The sequence below is a fragment of the Phalangium opilio genome, unplaced genomic scaffold, assembly GCF_054372755.1.
Source record: "Phalangium opilio isolate 3A_F unplaced genomic scaffold, DU_Popi_V2 ptg000232l_1, whole genome shotgun sequence".
In the NCBI taxonomy this organism is placed as follows: domain Eukaryota; kingdom Metazoa; phylum Arthropoda; class Arachnida; order Opiliones; family Phalangiidae; genus Phalangium; species Phalangium opilio.
In genome coordinates, this window is record NW_028324223.1 from 1,462,654 (window position 1) to 1,488,274 (window position 25,621).

At 39.1% G+C, this 25,621-nt stretch overlaps 2 protein-coding genes across 3 annotated transcripts in view; one reads left to right on the top strand and one right to left on the bottom strand.

Annotated features, from left to right (window-relative positions):
- The window catches only part of LOC149612737 (protein O-mannosyl-transferase TMTC1-like), an 88,506-nt gene extending 64,186 nt beyond the window's left edge, over positions 1–24,320 (bottom strand). Inside the window, exon 1 of the mRNA XM_089858227.1 lies at positions 23,397–24,320. Coding sequence (XP_089714353.1) covers positions 23,397–23,830 — 434 coding nt within the window. The 5' untranslated portion in view covers positions 23,831–24,320. The remainder of the gene's footprint in view (positions 1–23,396) is intronic.
- The window catches only part of LOC149612738 (prolyl 3-hydroxylase 2-like), a 155,549-nt gene that overhangs the window by 61,017 nt on the left and 68,911 nt on the right, over positions 1–25,621 (top strand). For both annotated transcript variants that reach the window (XM_089858225.1, XM_089858226.1), the window contains exon 2: positions 22,506–22,704. The gene's annotated coding sequence lies outside the window, so the exon portion shown is untranslated. The remainder of the gene's footprint in view (positions 1–22,505; positions 22,705–25,621) is intronic.

Genomic DNA, 25,621 nt, shown 5'->3' on the forward strand with positions numbered 1-25,621 from the left:
ACATTGCACGATTCCGATTTTGGATCGAGGAATTGTCCAACCCCTCGATGATGATGATACTCCGGCTCGTGCGGTTCTTCCAAAAAAGAAAAAAAAAACGCGGGAAAAGCCAAAAAAAGGAAAAAGGGTCGGTGGGGTGAGGGGGAGAAAGTTTGGGTTGGGGGGCTGAATAGGGGGTGACATAATCCTCTCGTGACAGCAATAAAAATCGGATTTGCCGCCAAAAATGACTTTCGCGGACATCTCTCTCTTTCTGAGGGATCTTTTCCTTTTGAAAGTGTTTAGATTAAGAGATGTAGAGCGCGCACTCTCCCTTTTATCGTTAAATCCCTTTTTTGCTCCGAGGGATTATGGGTACTCGGCTTTTAGGTAAATACGTTATTTAATATCTTGTACAATTTTGTTCGAGGATCTTCTATCACTTTCTCCTAATGACTTTTCTATCACAACCCTTCGTAATCAAAGGCTTAGAAACGCATTTTTTTTCCAAAAGGTAGATTTTAAATATACAGTATAAAAATAAATTATCATATTTTAGTTGGAAGAAAATATTTCAAATTTCCAAAAATATTTATAAATATAATCTAAAAACGATGACAGCTATCAATCCGGGTTTATTTATTATTCAGATATATTTTTTTTTATTATTTCTGTCGTGGAAATAAATCCTCTGCCGCTGAAATTCTTGGGGATGAAAATTTAAATATTAAAAAACATTTTATTCTCGATGAAATTGTCGTTGTTGGAATCGAAGAATATCCTGGCGATCCTTTAAAAATGGAGAATCGGCATTCCACCATCCAGTTCTATTTCCATAAAGCTGGCTCCCGATACTGTCAAGGCGCTCTTCCCATCCATGGTGACGCGTTTTTGGCGGGAAAGTGCGCGTGCCAACGGATAAGGATCAACTTCAAATCTCGCGAATTGAAAAATTCTTCAAAAAGAAAAGCGCGCGAGAATAAAAGGAATATCGGGAAAAATTTCCCGCCTTTTCTTCTTCTTCTTCTCTTCAAAATAAGAGAGATGCAAATTACGCGCGCGCGACTATATATATTTTTACGTGGGGTCGAACACTCGGCCAAATCAATCAATTTATTATTACGCAGGGTTCATACAAACCTGGAAAAATCAGGGAAATAAATAGTTGACAAAACCCCCTGGAAAATTCCGGGAAATTTCGAATTTTTAGTAAAATTCAGGGAAATCAGGGAACTTTGGGTCAATCAGGGGCCGAGTAATTAAGCAAAATGTTCGTGAACATAACCCCCTCCATAGGATTAACATCACACCCAACTTTGGGGGCTCATAACTCTGGTTATATTAGAGATACGGGGATGTTCTTTGAGTATGTTATAGTCCTATTCCCCCCCTTTCTCCTTCATTCACATTTGCTCCATAGGATACTCCATATACGGGAAGGGAAAAACCTGGAAATTCAGGGAAGTATATGGAGAAAAACCTCATGGAAAACTCTGGGAAATTTGTTTTTCGCAAAAGTTGTATGAACCCTGCGTATTACGTGTGTTAATTAAATTACTTCTCAATTTTATGCATAAATTATGCCGCCTTATTCGTTAAACTACCTGTAGCTGCTTAATTATTCCATTTGAAATATGCCCTTAATTTTAATCTATTCTTTAATTACAAGTATCCGACCCCCCATCACTTTGTCTTTCTTTTGGACAAAGTATAGGCCATCGCACGCGCCAAGTATCTCTTTTTCTTATATAACTTGGTCTAAGCGCGCGTGCGCTAAAGTAAAAGTTTCCCGCGCTAGTTCCTTTTTTCTCGTGTATTTTTTTTATCTCTTTTAGCCCTCATTTTTCTATGAATAATTCATTTTCGATTTCACCCTGGTATATAGTATTTTTGCATTTTAACTTTGCTAGCGGGTTTTTACTCGCCGGGGCCGCCCCGGAGTTTGTGGCTTGAACGTTTTTAGTAACTTTTCAATCTAGGACCCCCCCCCCCACCTCTTTTTCTCTATGCCCCCCCCCTTTCCCCCCCCCAGGGCAGCTTGACGACCCAAGAAGTACATTTTTTTCCTTTCTATCTGTACGATAATATTAGCTTTTCTAATTATGTGTTAATTTGAATATAAATTAAGAAGAAGAATTTTCTTGGAAGAGATAGAAAAAAGATTCAATTTTTTTTTTTGAATTTTAAATTTTTTTTTATCAATTTTAATTTTAAACATTGAGGGGGTTGTTAAAGCTTACGTATTTTTTATTATTATTAAAGTAGGAAGCCATTATTAAAAAGAATAAAAAAACACGGCGCTTTTGTTAGAAAATTGATGAGTTGCTAAGAATTTTAGGAATACGTAATTAACTGACAGCGAAGTAAAAATTCGGTTTTTTATTTATGAAGAAGAGAAGTTCCATAAGCATTAGTTGTATCGCAAACTAAGCTTGAAAATTGGCGGTCAATATTACGGGTATAATAAACACATTTAATATAATAGTGGGGTTGTTTTAGGTGTACTCGATTGAATTTTCTATGTTGAGTGTAATATGAAAAATAGTGTTAATCAAGTTCCTTTGAACACGAGAGTGTATATGTACTTCACAGTAATTCTATGGTAAAACCAGGTTTTCCCGGGTAAACTGACCATAGGTCATCGCTCATTCGTTGAAAGGTCACTCGACAGGGACCCCTAACATCAATCATTCACGACGTACTTTTTCCTTACGTCATAATTGAGTTTCTGACGTCAGAATACCGATATTTTACCCTTGTAACGTTTTTTTTTTCTATGGCCCCTGAATGCTGGTTTTCTTTTTAAGCTTTGGTGTACTGTGGGTTAAACAGTTCTACAGGGGCTATGGAAAAATACACGTTGAGTTTTACCCCTGAATGTTGGCTTTTTAAATATGCTTTGGTGTATTGCGGGTTAAACATTTCTACAGGGGCTATACGAACGCTTGTCCCACATTTTTGGGAACGGGGTAATTAGTTGCCCTCTCTGTGGCGCGGTCAAAGAGGACATACCTCATGTTATTTTGGAATGTCCAGCCCTGGAGTTGGCGAGGGCGCCGTTTAGGACCTTTGGGTTGCCCGCGATCGAGGATACCCTGGCGCTTGGCGAGGGGCTAAACGTAGAATTGGTAGGGACGACAAAAGGGATTCTCCAAAAATGGGCCAATTTGCGCCAACATTGCCAACCTTAGCCTGTTCTGCAACTCTTAGATGTACATAGTCATTTGTTTAGCTGTAATTATTATATTGATTCCTGTATTGTATTTTATTGTATTTTTTTTCTACTATTGTTCCGGACCTGTGAACACCATGAGTGTTCCTCCCTGATTTAAAAGGGATTGTTTTTTCAAAAAGGTCAATAAAATATTCATTCATTCATTCATGGGAAAATACACGTTAAGTTCTACCCCTTCAAGTCGGCTTTCCCAAAAATCCTAAATTTATTTTAAAATTTTGTTTAATTCAGTTTTAAAAATTTATTAATGATATCAAAAATATGGTAAAATTCTAAATTGAATTTCGGGGGTTTTGAATTCGATTTTTAGACGTAAAATTTGATTTCTTTCTTGGGAAGGAAATTTAAAAATGTTTATTTTTTATTTACTTTCTGGGGTTTATAGTAAAATATGTGAGACTGGAAACTAAACTGTCATAAATACTTCCTTTTCACTTTTTGGTCCAAGAAATAAGAAAAAATATACACATAAAATATGAAGAGTCGGAGGAAAAAGCAAAAACATCAATTTTATTTGGGGGATCCCGAGCAAGGCTAAGTGTGCCACGCTAGAACCCCATTCAATAGAAAATACCCCCAAAAAATGATCTAGGACAGAGAGAGAGGGGGGATGAAATTGAAGCGCTCCCCCCTTGCATCCACCTATCAAAAAGTCAGGATAATAAATTATTCAAAAACGAGGAGCGAATACACACTCGGTTAACGATAAATATCCCCAACTTCCTCCGCTCTGATGCCAAAAAAAGAAAAAAGGTGACAGATTCGACTTTTTGACAAGGTTTCCGTCACGTGACATTGACGCCACTCTGACGCGCGTTTCATCTATTTAAAACTTACCCAGCCGTACTTTAAAAGAAAATTAAATGGAAAGTCACGTGATCGAGAACGAGAAGGAAAAAGGCGGGAAATAGCTAAAGAATTTCACGAGATTTTAATTTCTGTAATCACGCGCTGTAAATTATACCGCACGTGTTTTTTGCCGCGTGGTGGGGAAAGGCGGGAAATAGCTATAGGTACTTGTATAAGAATTTCACGAGATTTTAATTTCTATAATCACGCGCGCGCCTTAAATTAGATCGCACGTGTTTCTTTCTTTTTTGGCGCGTGGTGGGGAAAGGCGGGAAAGCTTTTATAGTCGTTACCATGGAAACTGGCGTAAAACAGAAAAACGGGGATCAAATTAAATAAAGAAAGGATTTCCTATTAATTGACCGGCAAAGGTAGAATTATATTTCTGGAAAAACAAGTCGACGTACGCGGCGGCTATTATCGCCCATGTACTGGGAACGAAATTGGGGGCCTGTAATTACGTTTAACTTGTTAAACTTGTTGTAATAAGAGCCACTTGCCGCCAAACTGATCGTTAATAATAATCAAAAGGATAAATTACTTTTCACGCCGTAAAGTTCATCCCAAGACGAAAATACCTTGGAATATAAACTAAGCCATGATCAAGACCGATCAATAATAAATGATACTTTCGATTGAATCGCTTTCTAGACGATGTACTTTCGATTTGAAATAATAATATAGTTCTTATCAGTTGCGTATAACCCTTTTACAGAAAGCTCCTGGACTTTGTTTCCCCCCCTCGCCTACTCCCCCCCCCCGGGCCAAAAAATTGGGGTTATGTGTTTGCTAAAATTTTGATAAGGGGCTACCAAATAACTGCCCGGCCCCGGCCCCCTTTGCCCAAGCAACGCTATACATTGTAGAAAACGGAAGTCGATGTTGGAAATTGTCCGTTGCCCCCAAAACAGCTGATAAGAGAACCCGGGGGTCAATTTAAGCGGCGGCGGCGCTACGCGAAATATTTTGATATATGACCCCCCCTGTTACGTAGTTTACGAGAAATACCCCTCACTTATCTAACGCCCAGACTCCCCCCCCCCCCAATGCAAGCGAAATATATATATTTATATATTTAGAGATGTGTTTGTGTGTATATAAATATATATTCAGTCTGAATTTATAATATTAAACATTTTGGAAATAGAAAGCCGCGTTTCCACGAGACACTTTCAAAGGCCTAGCATTTTCTCATGAAAAATCACTATGATTAGCGGAAAACTTTTATACGTCGACGTTTGAACTTGAAAACGGTTTCAAAGTATCTCGTGTGAAGGCGACTTAAAAGTAGTTTTGAACACCGCAAAACACATTACTCTGTTTACTGTTGTTATGTTTTATTTTATTTAATGTCAATGTTTTGGCGCCTTATTACTAGCGTCGAGACTAAGTCGACTTCATTAATGCGGCGCCTTTTAACACGTGTCAAACTGACGTACATCCATACGGAAGTAATGAGAAAATCATTAACTCCCCCCCCTTAATGATACGAATATATTGTTAATAACGTGAGTAATTTTCCCCTCTGATTTTAAAATTGGATTCTCCTTGTCCTCGTCGTGTTGCGTTATTTGCTCGGATAGGAAACTTCGGATTTCTCTCTCTCTAAAATTACTTCCGGGATTGAAATCTGACATTAAGCCAAAGCTATCAATCATTCCGTCGAAACAACGCCGCCTTCCGATCGAATTTAAAGCCTCTTTTAATAACTTCGATACATTAATGAATTATATACTTCCGAGGTACATTTATTATTAAAAAAATGAAATGCGGCTGGGAAATATATTTTATTATTTTTAATAAGTACACGCTTTCAGAGTTTATCAGCGAGAGGAACGAAGCGAGGACATGTAGCGTCTACTCGCATTAGCCTTATTAACATTTCCCCCTCTTTGTGTTTGTTTGCTCTGTCAGGATGCGCCGTTCACCGGGTCAACTCGGGTCACCCCTTAATGTCATCAAATGAATACTCGAATACCTTTATCTTAAGTTGCCATGGAAACACGCGCCCATTTCTTACCATATTTATTTTAATTTTTTTTTGATTCACGTGCAACTTTTTTGTTAATTCACGTGCCACGTTTTTTATTAATTCACGCGCCTTTTTCTTTCTCTAAAGATAATGTTAATTGCACGAGACAATTTTGAATAATTTTTCTCGTGGCGCTTTTTTTTAACACGTGCAGGTATCTTTCGCGCCAAAAGTGCGCGTGGATTTAATACGTATGGCACGTGCTTTAATTTTATTAGAGTTTTGTAATAGGTTTTAAGTAGGCCACTTTAGCCAAATGTTTCTGACCCAGTTTTTAAGTATTTTATACCAAAAGGTGTATATCCTGATAAAGTAACGGTGCAGTGTGGCCTGCAAGGGACTATTAGTATGAAGCTAAATGATAATAAGGATTCCGAGGCTTGGCTGGCATCTCGGTTAAGCGCTACGGGTGGTCGTCTGGGGGGGGAGAAGGGCCCAATGGAGTAAGAGAGGGGAAGGGGGTGCCCGCTAAAAATAGGCTTAACTCTGTTCGTTACGTAGGAAATGGGAACTAGGCAACATATACCGCGAACGTGTGCTTCCAACAAAGAGGTACGGAGGGAAGAGCTTAGAGCCTTAGACAATTACAAGAGGTCGGACAACTTATTTATAAAACTATATTTGTAGTAAACAACAATCTCCTAAATAGTATCTCTCCTTTTCAATAGTACTTCAAACCCCGGTAGAGATGCTCTAATAACAAATTACCTGCAATTCTGAAGGGCATTGTGCGGGGTTTAAGTTAAGAAAACTGTTTATGGGAGAGAAATAAATATTTCTAGCGATCCATAATTACAAGGATGATCTGAATAGGCCATGATGTAAATGTCCGATCTCTTGTTTGTATCCGGCGAATTGTCCCCCTACTTGCTTTCCGTATCTAACACGTCCGCCCTCTAATTTACCCCTCGCCGAGTTCCGAGGAAACTATATTGGGGCCGAACAAGAAGAGAGCAGAGACGTGGACCCCAAAATGAACCCAATAGACACCCGAGTCTGCTAGGAGACACAAAATATCTCTCTTCTCTCCCCCTCCCCCCTGGATACAACCCCCCCCCCCCACTTAAAGAACAAAAGCTCATACTTTGCTGTAAACATGATAATTGCATCTCAAAGTCACCTATAGTTAAAGAGTTGGGAAATTGCATGGTCTCTTTTTTTTCAAAAAGGGTCAAGAATTTTACAGAAATATATATTTGGTATGTACCTCGAGCGAATAACTTCTGGTTGTGTCTTTAGCGTGTCCTCTCATTGCTTCAAATAGGCTAGATGAAGAGTCTCTCTTAGAGTGTTTTGTTATCCCCTAAATTAGGCCTGGCCAGATGGGCCTAGACTATTTTTTCCCTGCCGATTTTCTCTCACTCCTTCTCTGGCTGGCGCGCCGAGTGCATTCTGGGATCATTTTCTCAACAAACTCCTCCTACTCTGTTATTTTTTTCCTCCTGTCTTTATCCGGAGACTTTTGACAGTTTCCTGTCTGTCCATCAAATTCGACTATATGTTTATACAATTCTTTTAAAGCTCCTGGATACGAAAATAGTTTAATACTGGCGCGCGCGTGCAGCTCTATGTAGATAGGAAGAGAAAGAAAAAAGGCGCGGAAAATATCCACGTGGTAGGATTAAAGAGCGCGTGCACTATTGCTATATTCCCGCCAAAAATTGTCATAGCGCGTGCGGCGGATATGCTTTTCGACGTTTATGACAAGCTCGTGCCGCTGCCTTAAACTTTATATTTATTGAATGGCGCGAGAGATACAACCCCCCTCCCCCCCTTTATTTTTTTGAAGCACGTGTTTTTTTAAAAAAAGTGAGTTTCTTTGTTTCACGAGACAAACTTGCGAAGAATCGTCACGTGATACGGAAATGTTTTGAAACGAATGTGATGTGTCTTCCGTAATACACAGATATGCCGATTTATGGAAGATAATTGTCTCCGCGCTGTTAGAGTCAAGTTTGTCTACTACAATACACCGTGTCAGTTCTCAATGCTCCAAAAGTTCCGTTACATTTTTTCTTCGGGGGGTCTGTCTATTTTTCTGACGTGATCCCATCCTATAGGTATTTATTTTTTAAAGCGCGGTCCCCTTTGGCGGTTGGGGGGGGGGCCCGTAGAGACAGACGACATTCTAGCCCGGGCATTTGTTACCAATAATGGTGGTTTTAATATTTAACGGAAGAAATCGAGAAAAATAGGCCTTGACCTCCCGTTTCCATGGAAACCTAATCTTTTACCTCGCGCCTAGCTCTATAGCTTTTCCCGCCAAGAAATTCCTTTTTTTATTGTGGCGCGTGCAGCGTGACTTTTTGTAGCGCGCGAGACGTTTCCCGCCTTTATTACTTTGGCGCGAGATCTTAATACTTAATAGCGCGTGACGAAATGGTTAATAAGCACGCGGACGCCCTTGAAATCTAATACATTGCCCGCCCCCCCCCCCCATGCGCGTGCGCTATAAGAGTGAAAAGTTAATTGCCATAGGGTGGATTAAAATTAGATTAATTATAGACAATTGGGGGTTAAATATAAATATGTCTTTAGCCTAATTATACGGAATTTTTCAGGGACCAATATATTAGAATATATGGGGCCCCAAGGAACGCGTGTACTGTAATTTTCGAAAAATTAAGCCCCCCCCCCCGACCTTTGTAGTTTGACATTAAAATGACCCGAGTGGTTCTATATCCTTAAGTTAATTTAATACAAAAAGACGCGGAAGAGTTAATTAGGCTAATTAGTAAGTAGGAAGAGGTCAGTTAAAATTTGGTTCTTTTCCTTTAAATAAAATGGCCAATTATCATTGCGAAAATTCAATCACACCCCCAAGATACGTTCTTTTCTAATATAAACGTAATTAACAAGGACCCTTTCTCGGGTATACCCGGGTGCCTAAATGCTTGGAAAGCTATTAAGTTTCCAAGATCTTTCTTTGGCCTTCTCGAGGCCCGGCCTGGCCTTTTTTTTGAAAGAGTGTCTTAGAGGTATAAAGGAAACCTGCAGTACCCTTTTTTGTTTAATGATCTTTGCCTCCTAATTATTTTTAATTGGCTTCTTTACCTAAATGCCCCAAGTAAGAGAGAAAAAGAGAGAACAAGGAAGAGTTCGGGTTAAAACTCTCTTTAAGAGACAATTTCACTTCGTTAACAAGATCCTTCTTGGATTAAGCACCTACGACGCTTAATTATACCGCCTATACTCGTTATAGGTTTAACTAAGAAAGAAATTCATTTTAATTTAACATTATTTAAACACCTAGACTTATTTAAAGTATTTATTATTATTAACTTATGATCGGGAGAACTTGAGTAAATATACAGGGTGTTTATAAAAGGTCTGTTCTTTAGGCGATTACGCCCCCAAAAAGGGACATGCAGTTTTCAAATCGCGAACATTGGGTACTGTTTTAGGAATTACCCCCTAATTAAATGAGCATTGCCTTTATAGTGCAAGTTTATAGTGTTCAATTTAAGGGGTTGTCCGTAAAATACTCTGGACAATCTTAACTCGGAAACAGTGTCCCTCGAGGGGGGGGGGCAAAATAAAATCGGTTGGTCATAGAACATTCTCGATCGCCCAAAAGAACACGCCCCTTTTTTGTTTGCGATAGACTTATCAGCCTGTACGTCATTGAGACGTATCTCATGAAATAGAGATGAAATATTTTATCTGGCAGTGCAGTGCATGGTGGTGGGAAGAAAATAAGTTTTATATCTTTAAAGAGGTTGATTGTATTCCGGTCACACCTCGATCCGTTCGCTCTCTGTCTTCGTGTTCGTTCTTCTTTTTTATCCTATGGGGGGGATTTTAACGTCTCAACAGCGGTCTTTATTCCCACGTCAATATAACCCCATCCTCTCTCACTCTTTCTCGATATAACTCGATTACTTTGGCCTTTCTCTCTCTCTCAGTTCCAAAAGGGGAAATTTATATTTAGTATTAAAGAATGGGAACCTCGCGAAAAAGATCGCCAGGGAAATCGGGAAAAGGTTGCGGCACGCGCCCCCCGACAGTCACGATCCGATCAAGGATCACGTGACATTCAATTTGGCGGGAAATATTACCTTCCTTTTTCTCGGGAGCGCGCGCCCTGCCACCCCCCCCCCACGCGCGTCCAATAATTATTGGAAAAAGTATATAAAAGAAGAATTCACGCGCTTTAATTAAAGAAAAGCACGTGCGGCATCATTTTTCTCAATTTTGGCGCGAGATTTTATATTTGGCGCGAGATTTAAAATTGCGCGTGTTCTGAAAAGCCAAAAGGTCTCGAGACATCTCTTTAGGAATAATGGCGTGCGTGGGTTTGACATTAATCCGAGCCGAATTAAAGTCTCCGTGGCGGCGGCATCTTTGGCGCATTTATAATTAAGAAAAATTGTTCGCCCACCTGGAAATTTCGAGAGCTTTGCAAACTTTAGTTTTTCCTGACTATTATCCGAGCAGAAGCTGCCGCTGCTGGGGTATATAATGTAAGCGAACGTTAAACAAACACTAATCTTATTTCATCCTATAAAGATAAAAAAGGTGAAGCGATGAGAACCAAAAAAAAAACCTCCTTAGTAATAATATGGAGAACGACTTGGGGTTTTTTTTTTTTTACTCTTGCCGCTTCTTTATTCTAACTAAATCTTGTCACCATAGCAACGCCAATCTGGCGCGCTCAACCTCGAGTGCTTTTTATTGATTATTTTAGCTCGCGCCCCCCCCCAAGCTTCGGGGGGGGGCAGGGTAAAAAAACGTGGCGCGTGATAAAAAGTTTAGTTCGCATTTAAGTAGCGCGGGAAACCTTTAACGCTTGAAATATATTGGAGTGTGTATAAAGCGCGTGCTTAGGATAAGGAAAAAACAGTTTCAGTTTTAGTGTAAACCGGGCTCGGAGGGCGCGTGATTTGAGTGATGGCGTTGATGGGGCGCTCTGACATCTGTTGAGAGGGCGGGCGAGCGCCCTACCATACAATCCATATATATGACCCGAACCAGCTCCCCCCTCCCCCTTCCAACGCGTGCTACAAACCTCCCAATACTTCTGTATAATAAATAGCCGCGGTCAACTGACTGAAACCTATACAGGGGGGGGGGGCAGCTATAGCTTCAAGGGCAAATGTTAGTACTCTCGCAAATGGATGGAATCAGGGATAAATATGAATTACGATTATACAGTAAGGAAATCCCTAAAGGCTCAACTGGCAAAATTCTACCACCTCAATTTATACCGGAATAGATCCTCTCCCCCGTGAGACAAACTTCATTTCTCTACACGAGCCCCCCTCCCCCATTACCATCGCGAAACGTACATACAAAGAATACTCTCTAAAATGCCCTCTTTTTAACGCTATTTTAAAATTTGAATTATCTACTTTAGAACAAAAGTTATAAACAGTTAAATTTGAACTCGAAAATATATATTTGTTTTTCTCCTAACAATTTTAATATCATTCACGGATAATTGTGTTATTTGTAAAAGAAATTTCGTGGAATTTGTCGTAATAAGTCTACAAAATGGCGTCGTTTTAAGGCTACTTTCAAAATTAATTTATCTTGATTAGAGCCAAAGTTACGATAATATGAAATTATTTCTTTTAAAATCCAACTTTAGGCACGACCCCCTTTCCCCCTTTGCATTTGGCGTATCCGTGGCCCCTGGAAAAAAGGGAGAGAGGGGTTGGGGGGATTGCCTTATGACACGACATATTTCTTTATCTTAACATTGGTTATTTGGCACGAAACGGAGATCGCGCGTTCTCTCTCAATCTCCTTTATCTTTTGTCCCTGTTTTCTTTTAGGCATTCGAACCCGAGTAACCTTTGAGCGCACTGACAGTTGAGTCTGTCATTTTAATATATATCTATCGGAATAAACCGTAAACGGCAAATAGTACTTACTCTCCAGAAGAGAGAGTGAGAGAGAGAGAGAGAGAGAGCGAGAGAGTCTAGCCCGAGCTGCAGACACTCTAATCGACAGATTTTCTACTTTGCGTAATCAGATTGCGCATGCCGTTTCAACTGGGAACGTGTCAATACGTGAAATACGCCGGGATACGGACTTAACCGGTTGTTTATTTAATCCGAGGCGTTTACGCAGCCGCCTTTCTTAACATTAATCATTGTAAAGTGAACGGATGGCGCGCGCTCGTGCAGTCATTTTTGAAATCACGAGAATCGCTTAATATAATTGACACCTTAATGTATATAGGCTATAGGAATTAAATTACTATGCCTGTATATTAACAATATATACATTATATAATTTTATTTATAATTATTTATTTAGCCTAATGTGGTTTAAAAATACAAATATGTTTTTATTCAAAACTTTGGGGGTTGTATTTCTTATCACACTCGTATATGGCGTTTTATCAAATACAAATTAAATTTTAATCCGTGATACATTTCTTTTAATTCAATTTATAAGATTGTAATTGAAATTAGTTCGGAAGATAATTTGGGAAAGTTCTTTTCTTCAATTTCATTTCCAATAGTTTTTAAATAGGTTGGGGGTTGCTAGTGTTAAATGAAAGGAGTCCGTGGTGGGGGGGATGCAGGGGGAGAGTCATTTTGACTGTTCATGGCGGCGTCTCTCGTTCTATCTCGATTTGATTAATGCAGTTTTTATCCCGAATCGATCAAGTATCGGAATATTCTTTTTTTCTCTCTCTCCCTTCTCTTCTTTAGTTTAAAAATTCCATTGTTCAAAGTTTTGAAGATCAATGAACAACACGATAAAAGGAATGGCTCACTTTTCCCCCCTCCCCCTATACCTACCTCTGTAAACCACGCCCTAAAACTATAAGGCTATATACGTAACCAAATGGGACTCTTTTACCCATTAAAATCTAGGAGGTAGAGACCCCAACTTGGAAACCCAGCTCCGTTAAAGCTAAGCTAGCTAGTCGATAAACGTTTCAAGAACAGCAAAAAATAATAATTAAGTTTCCATATATATATATACCTACATTTTATTTTGAACAATGGATTTTTAATATTTAAAATTATGGATTGTTTTTGCGCGTGATGTTATGTTCTATAAAAAGAAAATATTATTGTGAGCACGTGATTTGAGTTCACGCGCACTTTTTTAATCTTCTTTTTCGTTACATTTTCACGTGTTTTCTTTTATTAGCACGTGATGTTATGTTCTTTTTTATTAAACAATATTGGAGCACGAGATTTGAGTTCACGCGCACTTTTTTTAATCATCTTTTTCACGTGTTTTCTTTTATTAGCGCGTGATGTTATATTCTTTATTTTTTTAACAATATTGGAGCACGAGATTTGAGTTCACGCGCACTTTTTTAATCTACTTTTTCACGTGTTTTCTTTTATTAGCGCGTGAATGAATTTCACGTGGTGTAAATGAATTTAGTTTAAAATCTTTTATCCGATAGAATTAATATTTATAGGTCAACTAGTTAGGAAATGGCCTATTAATCGGTTGACCCTTTCGCAAAGTTCAATATCGGCCTTTCGATTTCTTTACTCTTTTAATGGTCTTTAAGATTACAAATCCATTGTTTAAAAGTCGAGTCTAGATAGGACGTATCTCTGGGCTTTGGATAGCGGGCGACTTAAGTTCTTTTGGAAGTCAGGTGCGCGCGCGACTGTTCCGTGTCCTCCAAACGATTTTGGACATTCTTTATTTATTTAGATGGGATTATTAGGAGCTGCTTCGCTGCTATAGAGCCTGCAGTCGTAAAGGCATTATTTCCCGGGGGTTATTACCCCAGTTCGCCACCAATCGAGTAATGATACGAAAACGGGGGTGAATTGGAAGGGACGTAAGTGGATTAAGGTTTCCACCGTATTAAATGGGTTTGATCGAACAAAATTCCCTTCTGGCTTAAAAAGCTTTGAAATAAATTGACGATAAATGTTTCAGTTTAAATTTAAACTTGACATAGTATGTAGGCTTAATTCGCATTTAAATCTCAATTGAAAACTACAGGGAGGGTCTATACTTAATTTTCGGTTAATCATGAATTTTGAAAATAAATAAAAATAAAAATTACTATTATAATTTTCAAAATTAAATTAAATCTCAATTAAACATCGAGGATAATTTACAAAGGGGCTATATTTAGTTATGCCTTAATTCTTAATTCATATTAAATATTAAAAATAAATAAATATTACCATTATAATTTTACATAGCCCCTGATGGATCGCTTTCCCCTTAAACACGGGTGTATTGCGTGATAAACACTTCTACAGGGACCCATTGAAATAACATAGGCTGGCGAACCCCTGAATGTTATCTTTCCCCAAATACTCAAATAAACTTTGAATTAGATTATACTTGTAATTTATAAACTTTAAATGAAGCTAATGGTTTTAAGGCTTATTTTAAATTATTTTCGTCGTCATTTTCGTTGCTGTAGTTGAGTGTGGACGTGCTTGTTGGACGGACGACGCTGTAATCGAAAATACGCGTTTAAAGTCAGTCATTTAGTGTCGCGTTACATTTTAACAGGAATAACCACTTTGGGAGGACGTGGACGTGGAGTGCAGCGTGTTTAAGAATATATATATATATATATATATATATATATATATATATATATATATATAATGTATTTGAATCGTGGCTTATGCCCCGCCCTCTTTAGAAACGACACGGAAAATGAATAAACTTAGTAACTAATAGTAACCCTTAGTAGAGCACCTTACTCTCTCGTATTTTAGACCAGGGACCCATCACTTTCAACGCACAATCGACTCCTAGGAGCGAATGGTTTATTACTCCTAGCATTATTATTTTTTTTTTTTTAGATAAGTTAGAATCTCGAGCGCACGCGGATTTTTTTTTTTCCTTTTGATTTACGATCTGAAAAAATCTTAATACCCCATTCCTATTGGCTTACGCCGGTAGAGATTAAAATCAAGCACGTGCCGGGGTTTTTTTGGCGCGAAAACCGCGCGCGCTCTTATAAAAAATGATCATACATGTATAAAAAAATCTCGAGGACTATATACGATCCCGGCATTTTATAAAACTAGGTTAAAAGAATTACATATTGAGGGATCGGATACTTGCCTACTCTTAAAATAAAATATAAAATATTACGCTAACATTAAAACATATATAAAGATTAATTATTATACATGAAATATCCGATCCCACGGTTTATTTTTCTTTCAATTTTTTTAAAAAAATCGTCAAACATTGTATAAATTACTTTAAAGAAAGTATTCGAGCCCTCGGGTTGAAGTTTTCCTAAGGAGGTCGCGGTTACTTTGAGCACATTTTTATTAGCAATCAGACCACGTTTTGACCATTTTTGCTTTCTGGCGGGTAAAGGATTGATTCGGAACTAAGTTCGCGTGACCCGCGCGCGCGCATCCCCCATAATACCTCGCGACCTAACTATATACACCGCTAATCTAAAACTACTCAAAAGAATAAAAAAAAATGAGACCCAAATATCGAGAGGGCGTTTCTATTACTAAAAACCAGGAATGAATACAATTAATAAGAATAATTGTGACCCCGTTAATTTCTACGCGAGTTTTGTGGAATTACTAACCGTGATTTCATTGGTTGGTTAAAATTCATCATACATAATGATTAGTCTATAGCTCCTCCCACAAAATCCGCCTAGATGCGTTGAGTATTTCCATGATTCTTAGTAGCCGTATGCATTCCTGGTTAAACCTCTCCCACTAAAATAATGGGAAATTTGAGGCGAATTTATCAAGTTCTGCTTCCACTTTAAAACGCATTTTGCGAGTAATTAGTCTTGATTTTAAGCCTAAATATTGATCGAGAATTTAGTGACTTACCCCTTGACCTTTGGAAGGAAATATAAACCTGATATTTTAAACTTTTAAAGATAAAGTAAGGTTATTTTTAAATCCGAAACGTCTTAACGATAACGAAATTTAAACTTCAAGTTACTTGGAATTGGGTTCAAGTTTGTGTTTATCTCGAATCTAGGCTTGATACCGAGATACCCATATATATGGATATATTTACAATCTTGGAAAGGCTCGTTTTCCCATAGAAACCTATAGTAATCGTTGCGTAATTTAAGACTGCAAAGGTTAAATTTTTTTTTTTTTTGCTCTCTCGCCTTTTTAGAAAGTGAATCGAAAAAGAAGATCTTCGAATGTTTCTGGAGAAAAAAGGTTTTGGGGTTGAATTCTTAGAAGAGTCACTCAGCCGCTTAGAACTTAAAGGTATTGTCAGCGCTATGTTTAGCGAGTCAGCGCTTAAAAGCGCCCGTTAGCGCCTTGGCCCTTTTATTTTGTGTAAAAGGAAAAAAACCCTGGGATGACAATGATAGAACGGTTAAATGTCAGACGACAACCCGCGCACGTGGATTTCGAATTGGAAATTTTGTTCGCCTCTTTCGATGTAATAGAGAAATGTTAGGGGGGAGAGTTGTATAAGGCCAATATTTTAGATAAGAATGCCTTTTATCTTTATTCATGGATTTCCTCGCGAATAGCGATAAATACGGGTGTTTTGCGTTTGTGTTGCCTCGAGTAATGTCGATATATTGGGGGAAATGCGGCCGAATTTTACCCAAGAATACCTTTATCTTTATTAACCCTTTCCACATTAATACCGCGCGTTTTATTTTGTTCGTGGTGTAAGAAGTAACGAAGGAATATTAGGGGATAAGGTAAAACAGTGGCTCTGACTAGAACTACGGAGTTGCGCTTTGATTTTATTACGCCTCGTATTGTGCCTTTCCCTCGGTTGTCTGATGCGAAGAAAGAACCTTCTTCTAAAGCAGAAAACTTTTAGAGTGCTTGGCTTGTTTACCCGGACCATCTAACCCCGTCCCGAACCCCTCCCTCATCTACTTCTTATCAGGGGGACGAGCCCCACCCACGCACACACACTTGCTTCAATTTTAAATTTCTATTCGGAAATTAACCCAAAATTAATTTTACCCTGACAGTCAAGTATCCCTTGATATTATTAAACGTGTTTTCCTTTAGAATCGTTAATTAATTAATTGTTTGATTGATATATATTAATTTTTACGACATTTATACTTAGAGACAGACCAAAAGGTTAAATAAATTCCAGGTAGATTAAGTCATTAAACGCGTTTGCCCCATGCCGCTTACTTATAACATATCCGAGTCCCTAATTAAAGATTTTTCCATACATATAATGCAGAGCGCGCGCGCGCGCTAAGAATAGCTTTTAACACGAAACTCGAGCTTTGAATTCGTTAAGATTACAAAAGAGAACGAGAGAGGAGTGGTGTCCCGTTCCGTTCCGTTTTCGTTCGTTTATTTAGAAACAATAGGCGGAAGGCTAGGCTGGGGTTTATTAAAACGTATTTTCATAATGTTTAGCCTTCGCCTTCGCCTTTAATGGCTTCTTTCAGCACGCGCGCGCGCCAATTTTCGGAACACGTATTACGAGGCGCGTGCAAAACAGTACAACTCACACCCCGACCCGAAAGAGCTCGCGCGCGCGAGCAAAAAAAATATAACAAATTAAATGCGCGCGAGACCTTATTTTAGAGGGGTCGGATATTAAATTGCCACCAAAAATATAAAATAATTTTTTTTTTATTTTTCTCACGTGTTATAAATTAGGTCTGCGCTATTTTGGAAGCGTTTAGCAAAACTTAAATAGTTTGTTTTGGACTTTACTTGGAAATTTATTATATATATTATATTAAAATAGGTCGTAAGGGTTTAATCTCCTTTTGAGAAATTACAGTGTTGGTTTAATACTTTGATTAAGTTTAATTAAAGCTCTCCCCCTCTTAGGCTAATAATCCCCGTCGACTCTATCATTAAATCGACGCGCACTTAAGCCTAAAGGCTCGTTTTCATAGAAGCTAGAAAATTCGAAAACGCTCACGCTTCACGAGCTTGAATACGCGCGGTAATGTATTTTTTTCGAACGTTTCCGCTTTCGCTCGAAATTTTCACGCAACTCGCGCCTATGAAAACGAGCCCTTATACGTATAATTTTCGAGCAAAGCGTGAGCCCTGCCGCTGCTCCACTGCCGCCTATAGTTTTACAGCTTTTAATAAAAACACACACTGAGAAAAATATCTGGCCCGTTTTATGTCTGGAAATAAAATCTGCGCGTGAATTTACAAAATTATTTTATGAATATTAAAAAGGAATTTAATTTATAAAGTATTTATTCGTTACTTGACCGTATGTTAAAATCGGAGCGTAATTAATTCAATATTCATGGGGGAAAATAGATAAAATTCTTTGCAAAGGGTTAAAGGCGTATCATTGGGAATGAAAGTTGGCCCAATGCCAAAATTGTGACGTAATAAAATAGCCTTTAGTTCATTTGCGTAATACCCCAAAAGAGCTCCCCCAAAAAAATAAGAAATAATAAAAAGGTTGGAAATTTCTTTTGAAAGGAGGAATTCTGGTAGCGTTAGTAGTTTCTTTATGGTATTTTTTCCCCCATAACATCGTAATGGAATGTTCCTCCACCCCCCCCCCAACCCCTGTACTACTTTTATTCCCAGCAGCACCCGCAACAACAAAAGCTTTGCGGGTCAAGAAATAGAACGAGACCGTGACCTATTAACCCCGGGACACCACCACCACGTCATTCTAACCCCATTCTAAGACAGTTAGCGAGTAACCCCCCAACCCCCCCCCCCATCGGAGAAAAAGTCAATTTTAAGCCTTTGCTGACACATTCTTTTATTTCTATACAAATATAATAATATAATCCTTTAGTTTCCCTTTAATAATAAACTGGCAACACTTGTCGGCGCGCACTAACTAACTAACTAACTAAATCACCGTTATTTTGCTCACCATTTTTCTAAAGGGGCCCCAATGCAATAACGGGGTGTAGGAGGGGGTCCACTCTCGTTTCCCTTGACCATTATTCCCACTGAGATCTATATACCAACAATGGGTCCCTAATTAGGGAACCCGCAAATACACTATACAATCCTATTGAATATTAAGGCCCAACAGTACATGCAGAGACTTCAATTGGCCGGGGGGAGAGGGAAAGGGGGAAAGGAACCACATAGAAAAAAAAGAGATGATATGAAAACTAAGATGAAAGGTAATTTGACGCGGGACGGACTCTTTCATCCAATGGGGTTCCCCACTGCACACCTCATCACGGATGAGAGAAATGGCGGGAAAAAAACTAAGGGGGGGTCCACAAATATCTGCCTTAATGACCGCGAGCACTCTTCAGCGAGCGTCCGGCCCCTAGGGCCTCATTACCCCTAGACAACCCCCGGATATAAAAAGGGGTCCCCTCTCTCCCTGGCATTTTGGGAGCCCTTCTTTAGACGGTAGCCATCTTGATGGGCTTTTCATAGTGAGATTGCGCTAAAGGTTAAAGGATACTATAAGATTTGTTATTAAGGGGGGGCAGGGTGTATATCCCCCCACATGGATGGGGGTATAAGGGTTACTTCAGGCGGGGGCCCCCAGACGCAGACGCATTCCCGCTTCCTAGCATTGATCTTTTACGCTCATTATGAGAGTCGGCCGGGGCCCAAAAAGAAGAACCTAGACTGTGCATGGGACTGATGTAACTGCTATATATATAGGGTCACCCTATCAAAAGACGCCTTTTTTACGCTTCTCCGCTTTGCTTTTACGAGTACAGTTATTGGACTCCTTATTGGACTCCTCTATACCGCGTGCGTGCGTCAATTTTCCCGCTTTTTAAAGGTTTTATTAGATTTTTCTAATTATAATGCCCGGGGGCATTTATTGAAAAAAATATTTGCTGCTCAATTATTTGTTATTTATTTTATTTCGTAGTTAAATATTATTAAACGTAATTTATTAATTCACGGGATATTTGAAAGTAAAATTAGGTCACGTGATCTTAAAGCGCGTGCGGATATATTTACTAAAGTCGGACACTTGCCTCAAAAAAATTCTGTATTTATTGAGTTTATTTTTAAAAGGGGAAAGTGTCCGATTACGTTAAGGTCGAGCTCGTGCGCGCGCGATAAGTTTAAACTCGCGCGGGGGGTCGGACACGTTGGTCTCTTAATCATTTTTCACGCTAATGCGGTTTTCGGATAGTCTAGGGTTATTTTTCAAAAGCTTTATCATTCATTTGTCGTTGCCATGGTTACCTTAAAATGCTCATTTGATTTGCTAAGCCGATTCTGACGTTATCGTTAATGGCCTAAACTTAAAATCATCCAACTTTTGTTATTTTTGATATTAAAGTGAAACTGAAACGAGCTTTTTAAGTATCGATTTTAAATTAAGGCTGATCTAATTTTGAGTCCCGATGTTACGCGGTGACTTTAAATTTTAAAATTTGACCTGTGACCCCTGAAGTTACTTTACAGGACATTGCGTTCTGAGAAAGGGGTAGTGGGGGTTTGGTGGGGCTATTAGGCTGTACCCTCTTTAGCGGTGGTCACGCTTTGGTAATCACGAACCATTGGTCTCGCCTTGCTGATTTTTAAAATAACTTTTTGATTTCCCATCTCATTTCATTCCCCCTTTATAGTTTATAGCGCCCCCGCCTCCCTTGTTCGTCATCACCTCGTTAATAAAGTAATCTTGGGGGAAAGGGAGATAGGCTGGTTAAAGTTACACCCCCCTTGTAATATTAAAGTTATTCACGATCATCCCTCGAATAATGCCTTGGTTTTTAGGCGCGCGCGCGTTCGCGAAGTGGAATTTAATAAAGAAACATTACGGGGAAAGGCCCTGTAAATCATAACGTTAATAGCCTTTTTGCGCGTTAACAAATGTAACGCGTATACGAGTAGTTTAAAAAAATGTTGTTGCGCGTGATGTTTTGTCTCGCGCTGGTATTATTCCGATTGAATTATTTAATGAAGAAATCTGAGGGGATATGAAATAAAGGGGTAGGAAGGATTATTGAAGATATACCTTTGACTGTATTAAAGGGGTGGTACGCGAACGGTAGGTCAACTTAGGAACAATATCGGTTGTGTAATGACTCGTAAAGACATTTGGAAAAATATATTTCGACGAACTATTATTTTATTTTTATTTTTTTTTTTTAGTTTTTAGTTTTCGTGATTGTCGACAGACTCGGAGTGTATAGTTCGTTTAATTGCGTTCAAGGAGCGTATTTCCTGCCTTTTAAAAACAATAACGCGCAATCTCTTAAGCCTTGGCCCATCAAATTTCACGAATTATTATATCGTGAATTCGTGATAGAGTTCATTGGCGCACTTTAATTCTATTTTTAATGAACCCCAATTACGTCGCCGCCTACAATCTTGCTTACCTAAGTATTTATTATTCAAGTCGGGTGGGGGGCATCAATAAAGAACCTTTACGTCGGTAGGGTCATTTTTCCTTTGTTAATAAATTTCTTATGGGAAATCGCTTTGGTAATTCCAACCCTGGAATGGGTCGATTTCCAATAGTAACTCCGTTAAATTTCACCTCCTTCCAAGAATGTAAATACAAATATTTCCGTGCACTCTCGCGTGGTTCGGTCGTATTTTTGCTATTTTGGGTTTTGGTTTCAACGTCTTGTATATTTTTCTTATAAGAAAATAAAGGGTGAAACTGGTATAGTGCAGCCTTCATTGATTATTGTTATCGGTATGGCTGCTTTGGAGCGGTGGGGGTTTATGGGGCGCGTGTGTCCTTGTCTGTCGATCAATCATGGCTCTCGTTGACTCGACCGGCACTCAGCGCCTCGCGCTCTAAATAAATGATAACCCCCCCCCACCCCCTTTACCCCTTTACAGCTTCATGCAAATTTTTATCGAATTTGGGAGCCCCAAAAAGCAACTGGTACGAAAAATAACAGACCCCACCCCACACACCCCTTTCCCCAAAAAGATCGAATTATCGCTTTATTTATTCTCTTAGATATTCAATGGATTTTATTCTCGTTTATTAATTTTATCTATTTTTTTTAAACCACTTGTATTGTATTGATAAATAGCCGATTCCCTTTACGTTTTATATTCCCTTTAAAATTTTAATATTTTATGGTAGTCCGAACGCGACTTCATTTTTATAAATTCACGCGCAAAATAAAGTTTTTATAAATTCACGCGCAAAATAAAGTTTTTATAAATTCACGTGCAAAATAAAGTTTTTATAAATTCTCGTGCAAAATAAATTTTATAAATTCTCGTGTAAAATAATTTTCTATAAATCTCGTGCAAAATAAAGTTTTTATAAATTCTCGCGCATAATAAATTTTAAAAATTCTCGCTCAAAATAAATTTTTATAAATTCACGTGCAAAATAAATTAATTTTAAATATTCTCGCGCAAAAAGAAGTTCAAAAATTTGCGTGAAATAATTTGTTAACGTAGCAGCACGAACCAGTTTAATTCATACAAATGGAGTTTTTGGGGTTTATTAACGAGGTCTTTTTTAATGGTGAAATTTTGTTCTGGCAGGTGTTTCCAACAAATTTTGTTCCAATCCAATATTTTATGGTGAATTGTTTTACTAAATTGGGGCTCTTATTTTTCTTTCTAGGACTGCGTGGGAGGAGGAGGCTGGGGACGATCCTCGAAGGGAGTTCTACGACAATAAAAATCATATCAGCTGTTACTAGACGTTGCTCTTTTTTTATACGATCGGAATTTCAATGGACTTGGGATGATGGGATAAAATGATAAACGACGTCACATGGAATGGAATGGAATGGGAGAGGAGGGCACTGCACGCTCTGGTGGTAAGTCCAACTTTTTAAGTGTTTATTTCAAAGTGTTTGCGTCATGTGTTGATTGTTATTTTTTCTATGAGGGAACATTTTTTTTCTTGTATTTCTTGTTGTAATCTAAGGCGCTGCTACGGTGGTTTTAGTACCAGAAAAAAAGATACGCGATGCATTATGGATAGATTATCGCCGCAACATACGCCAGAAATATACAGGGTGTCTATGAAAAGTCTGTCAAAATGTTATGGCTCTTTCGACTGGAAAATATTGACTTTCTCTCTCAGTATCTTTATGTCAAAATGGAGATAGAACCTTTTCGTCTAAGGAACATTCCCATATTTTCTGACAGTCCTTTCAGGAACACCCTGTATATCTTTTAAAGTGGGGGAACGCCAATGATGATATGTTTAGAGCCTCTCCTGAACTTTGGAACATTTTGCTCTTCTAAAAGTATAAGAAAAATAGTTTGGTGCCCAAACATTTAGCCACATATCTTAGATAACGCTAATTTTAGTGGCAATGCGTTCCATTGGGGGCAAAATTTAGCCCACCCTATCTCTTATTTAGACCCAAAATTTATTCGAAAACCCAACCGAACTAAATTCCATAACCCCCGTTTGAAGCCCAAACTATGGGTCCCCTCTAACCCCAATCACGTGATTATTTATGGGAAGATGTTCAAAACGATGGTTAATTGAGTAACTCACCTAAACGTGATGGTGGTTAGTGGGCGGTAAGACTTGTGACTGGACGGATCTCGCATAGGAACACCCCAGAAATCATTGACGAAGGCGTCTAAGAAGGGAGCTTTACCCTGAACGTCGTCGTTCTTAAGAATAGCCACGATATCGTCGTGAACAAAATCGCCCCGTAACGAATTGTAATAAGTTAATATTGCCGAGAGAATCACCACCGAAAAACACCACAAGTCCTTGTACACTCCTTCTGTCACAGTCCCATCCGCGTTCCGTGTCCTTAAAGGCTCCCCGAGTTCTTTTTTCCATCCACCGTTACGATTGCTGCACCTTTTGGGCGACGATGAAGATGTAGTAGTCTTTGAGTTCTTGGCGCCTCCACCGGACCACGAAGAGCTTTTCGAGTCTCCTCCGGACGAGGAAGAGTCCGCTCTCGGCAAACACATGGCGCATGTAATGAAAACGCGTCGCTGCTAAATTTTACACTATAGAAACGCTTTACCCTCCCTTTAATATCGGTTTTTTTATTTTAATTTGAATATTCACGCGCGTGCAAAAAAATAGAATCTCGCGCCAAGTTTCTTCCCGCCTTTTTACACGAGTTATAAATTTCTCGCGCGATTTTTGTATTAGCGCGTGAATTTTGGCGGGATATGATTTTGAGAGGGGTGAGGGGGCGCGCGCGCGCGAGCTATGGAATGGTCTTCCGGCCTATAGGCGGGCGTCTTGTTGAATGCTCAACTGCAGTGCCGCCGCGCGCTCCAGCTCGCGCCAACCCGGATTCTAAAGGGGAGAGGAAAGAAAGCGGCTCTCTTTCTGCTCGCTCCCGGAGCAGCTAGTAGCTCTTCTCGAGCCGTCTGGCATCCATGTACCACCACTGCGGAGTGCTGTGCGGACTAGAGACTCAGAGAGAGAGAGGCTCGGAGAGAGCGGGTCAGAATCGATCAGGCGCGTTTTTGAGGCGAGTTACTAGCGACCCTAGTGGCCGACCCTGGAACCTATAGTTTTCCCGGATAGGAATATAAAACTGTGTGCGTGGGAGTGAGAGTGCCGGGAGAGAGAGAGCCCGGAGTTAAACAGGCGCTTTAACGATGAGATTTCGAGAGATGTTGAGCTTTATATTCTACTTGGGATCTTGGTGGATTTTCAACCTTTATTGCTTCCGGTTAAGAGGCTATGCCTTAGCCCTAGTTCTCGAAAGGAGTTCATGATGGTTACGTTTTTGTGTATTCTGTAATAGTTATGATTGGAAATAATTAAACGGGATAGTTAGTATCTGTAATTATGATCTCGAATTCAGAGTAAATTTATAAAAACCTAGCGCGGATAAGTTTGATAGTCTGATAATCATTTATTGGGTCAAGGTTAAAATGTATTTTCCGGTCACGTGATGTGGCATGCTACCCCCACCCCTGTATTTTGGGCTTCATCGCCATACTCCATTCTGTACCACGAACGAGGTGGTATGGGGGCCACGTGACGTCACTGCATTGCTGTCAGGAGTCAATCTTTTCAAAGTATAAGGGATCTCTTTTTCCCCAAATATTCCCTTTCAAGCCTAGAGGATGTAGGTACCGTTAATAGGAGGGGTACGACTCTCAACGCCCATTTTTAATAATAAAAGTTAGAGGGGGTGGTTGGGGTTCTCTTTTGTTTGTCCCCTTATCCCCCCCCCCAATATAATGAACAACGAATTCTTCTCGTGTTTTTTTTTTTTACTTAAAATTGAGGCGTTGGCTGCACCTTATAATTTATTCGGTATGGTACTCGGGTTACGGCAGCGTGCACCGTGGTGTGGTGTGGGAGATATGATTCGTTAAACACGCGAGGTAACGTTCGGCTAGACAGTTAACACCCTGTACTATCCACCTTTCACCTTCCTACCCGTATCATTTCCGTTTTAACTTAACCGTCCTCTCACTGACACGATCTCTTTTAGGTGGCGTAATTTTATATTGGTTCGTGGTTTCTTTTAAAACGAAAAGTTCCATATCTGATGATTTAAGGTGCTCATAATCTCGCGAAGATAATTTGTTTAAAATTTCTAGGGTTTTATTAAATTTGGGATAAAAAGTTCCGCACGTGCTGGAGATAAAATATGAATTAAAAAGAGTTCACGTGCTGGAGATAAAATTAGAATGAAAAAGTTCACGTGCTGGAAATAAGATATGAATGAAAAATTTTCACGCGGAGATAAAATGACTTAAAAGAGTTCACGTGCTGGAGATAAAATATGA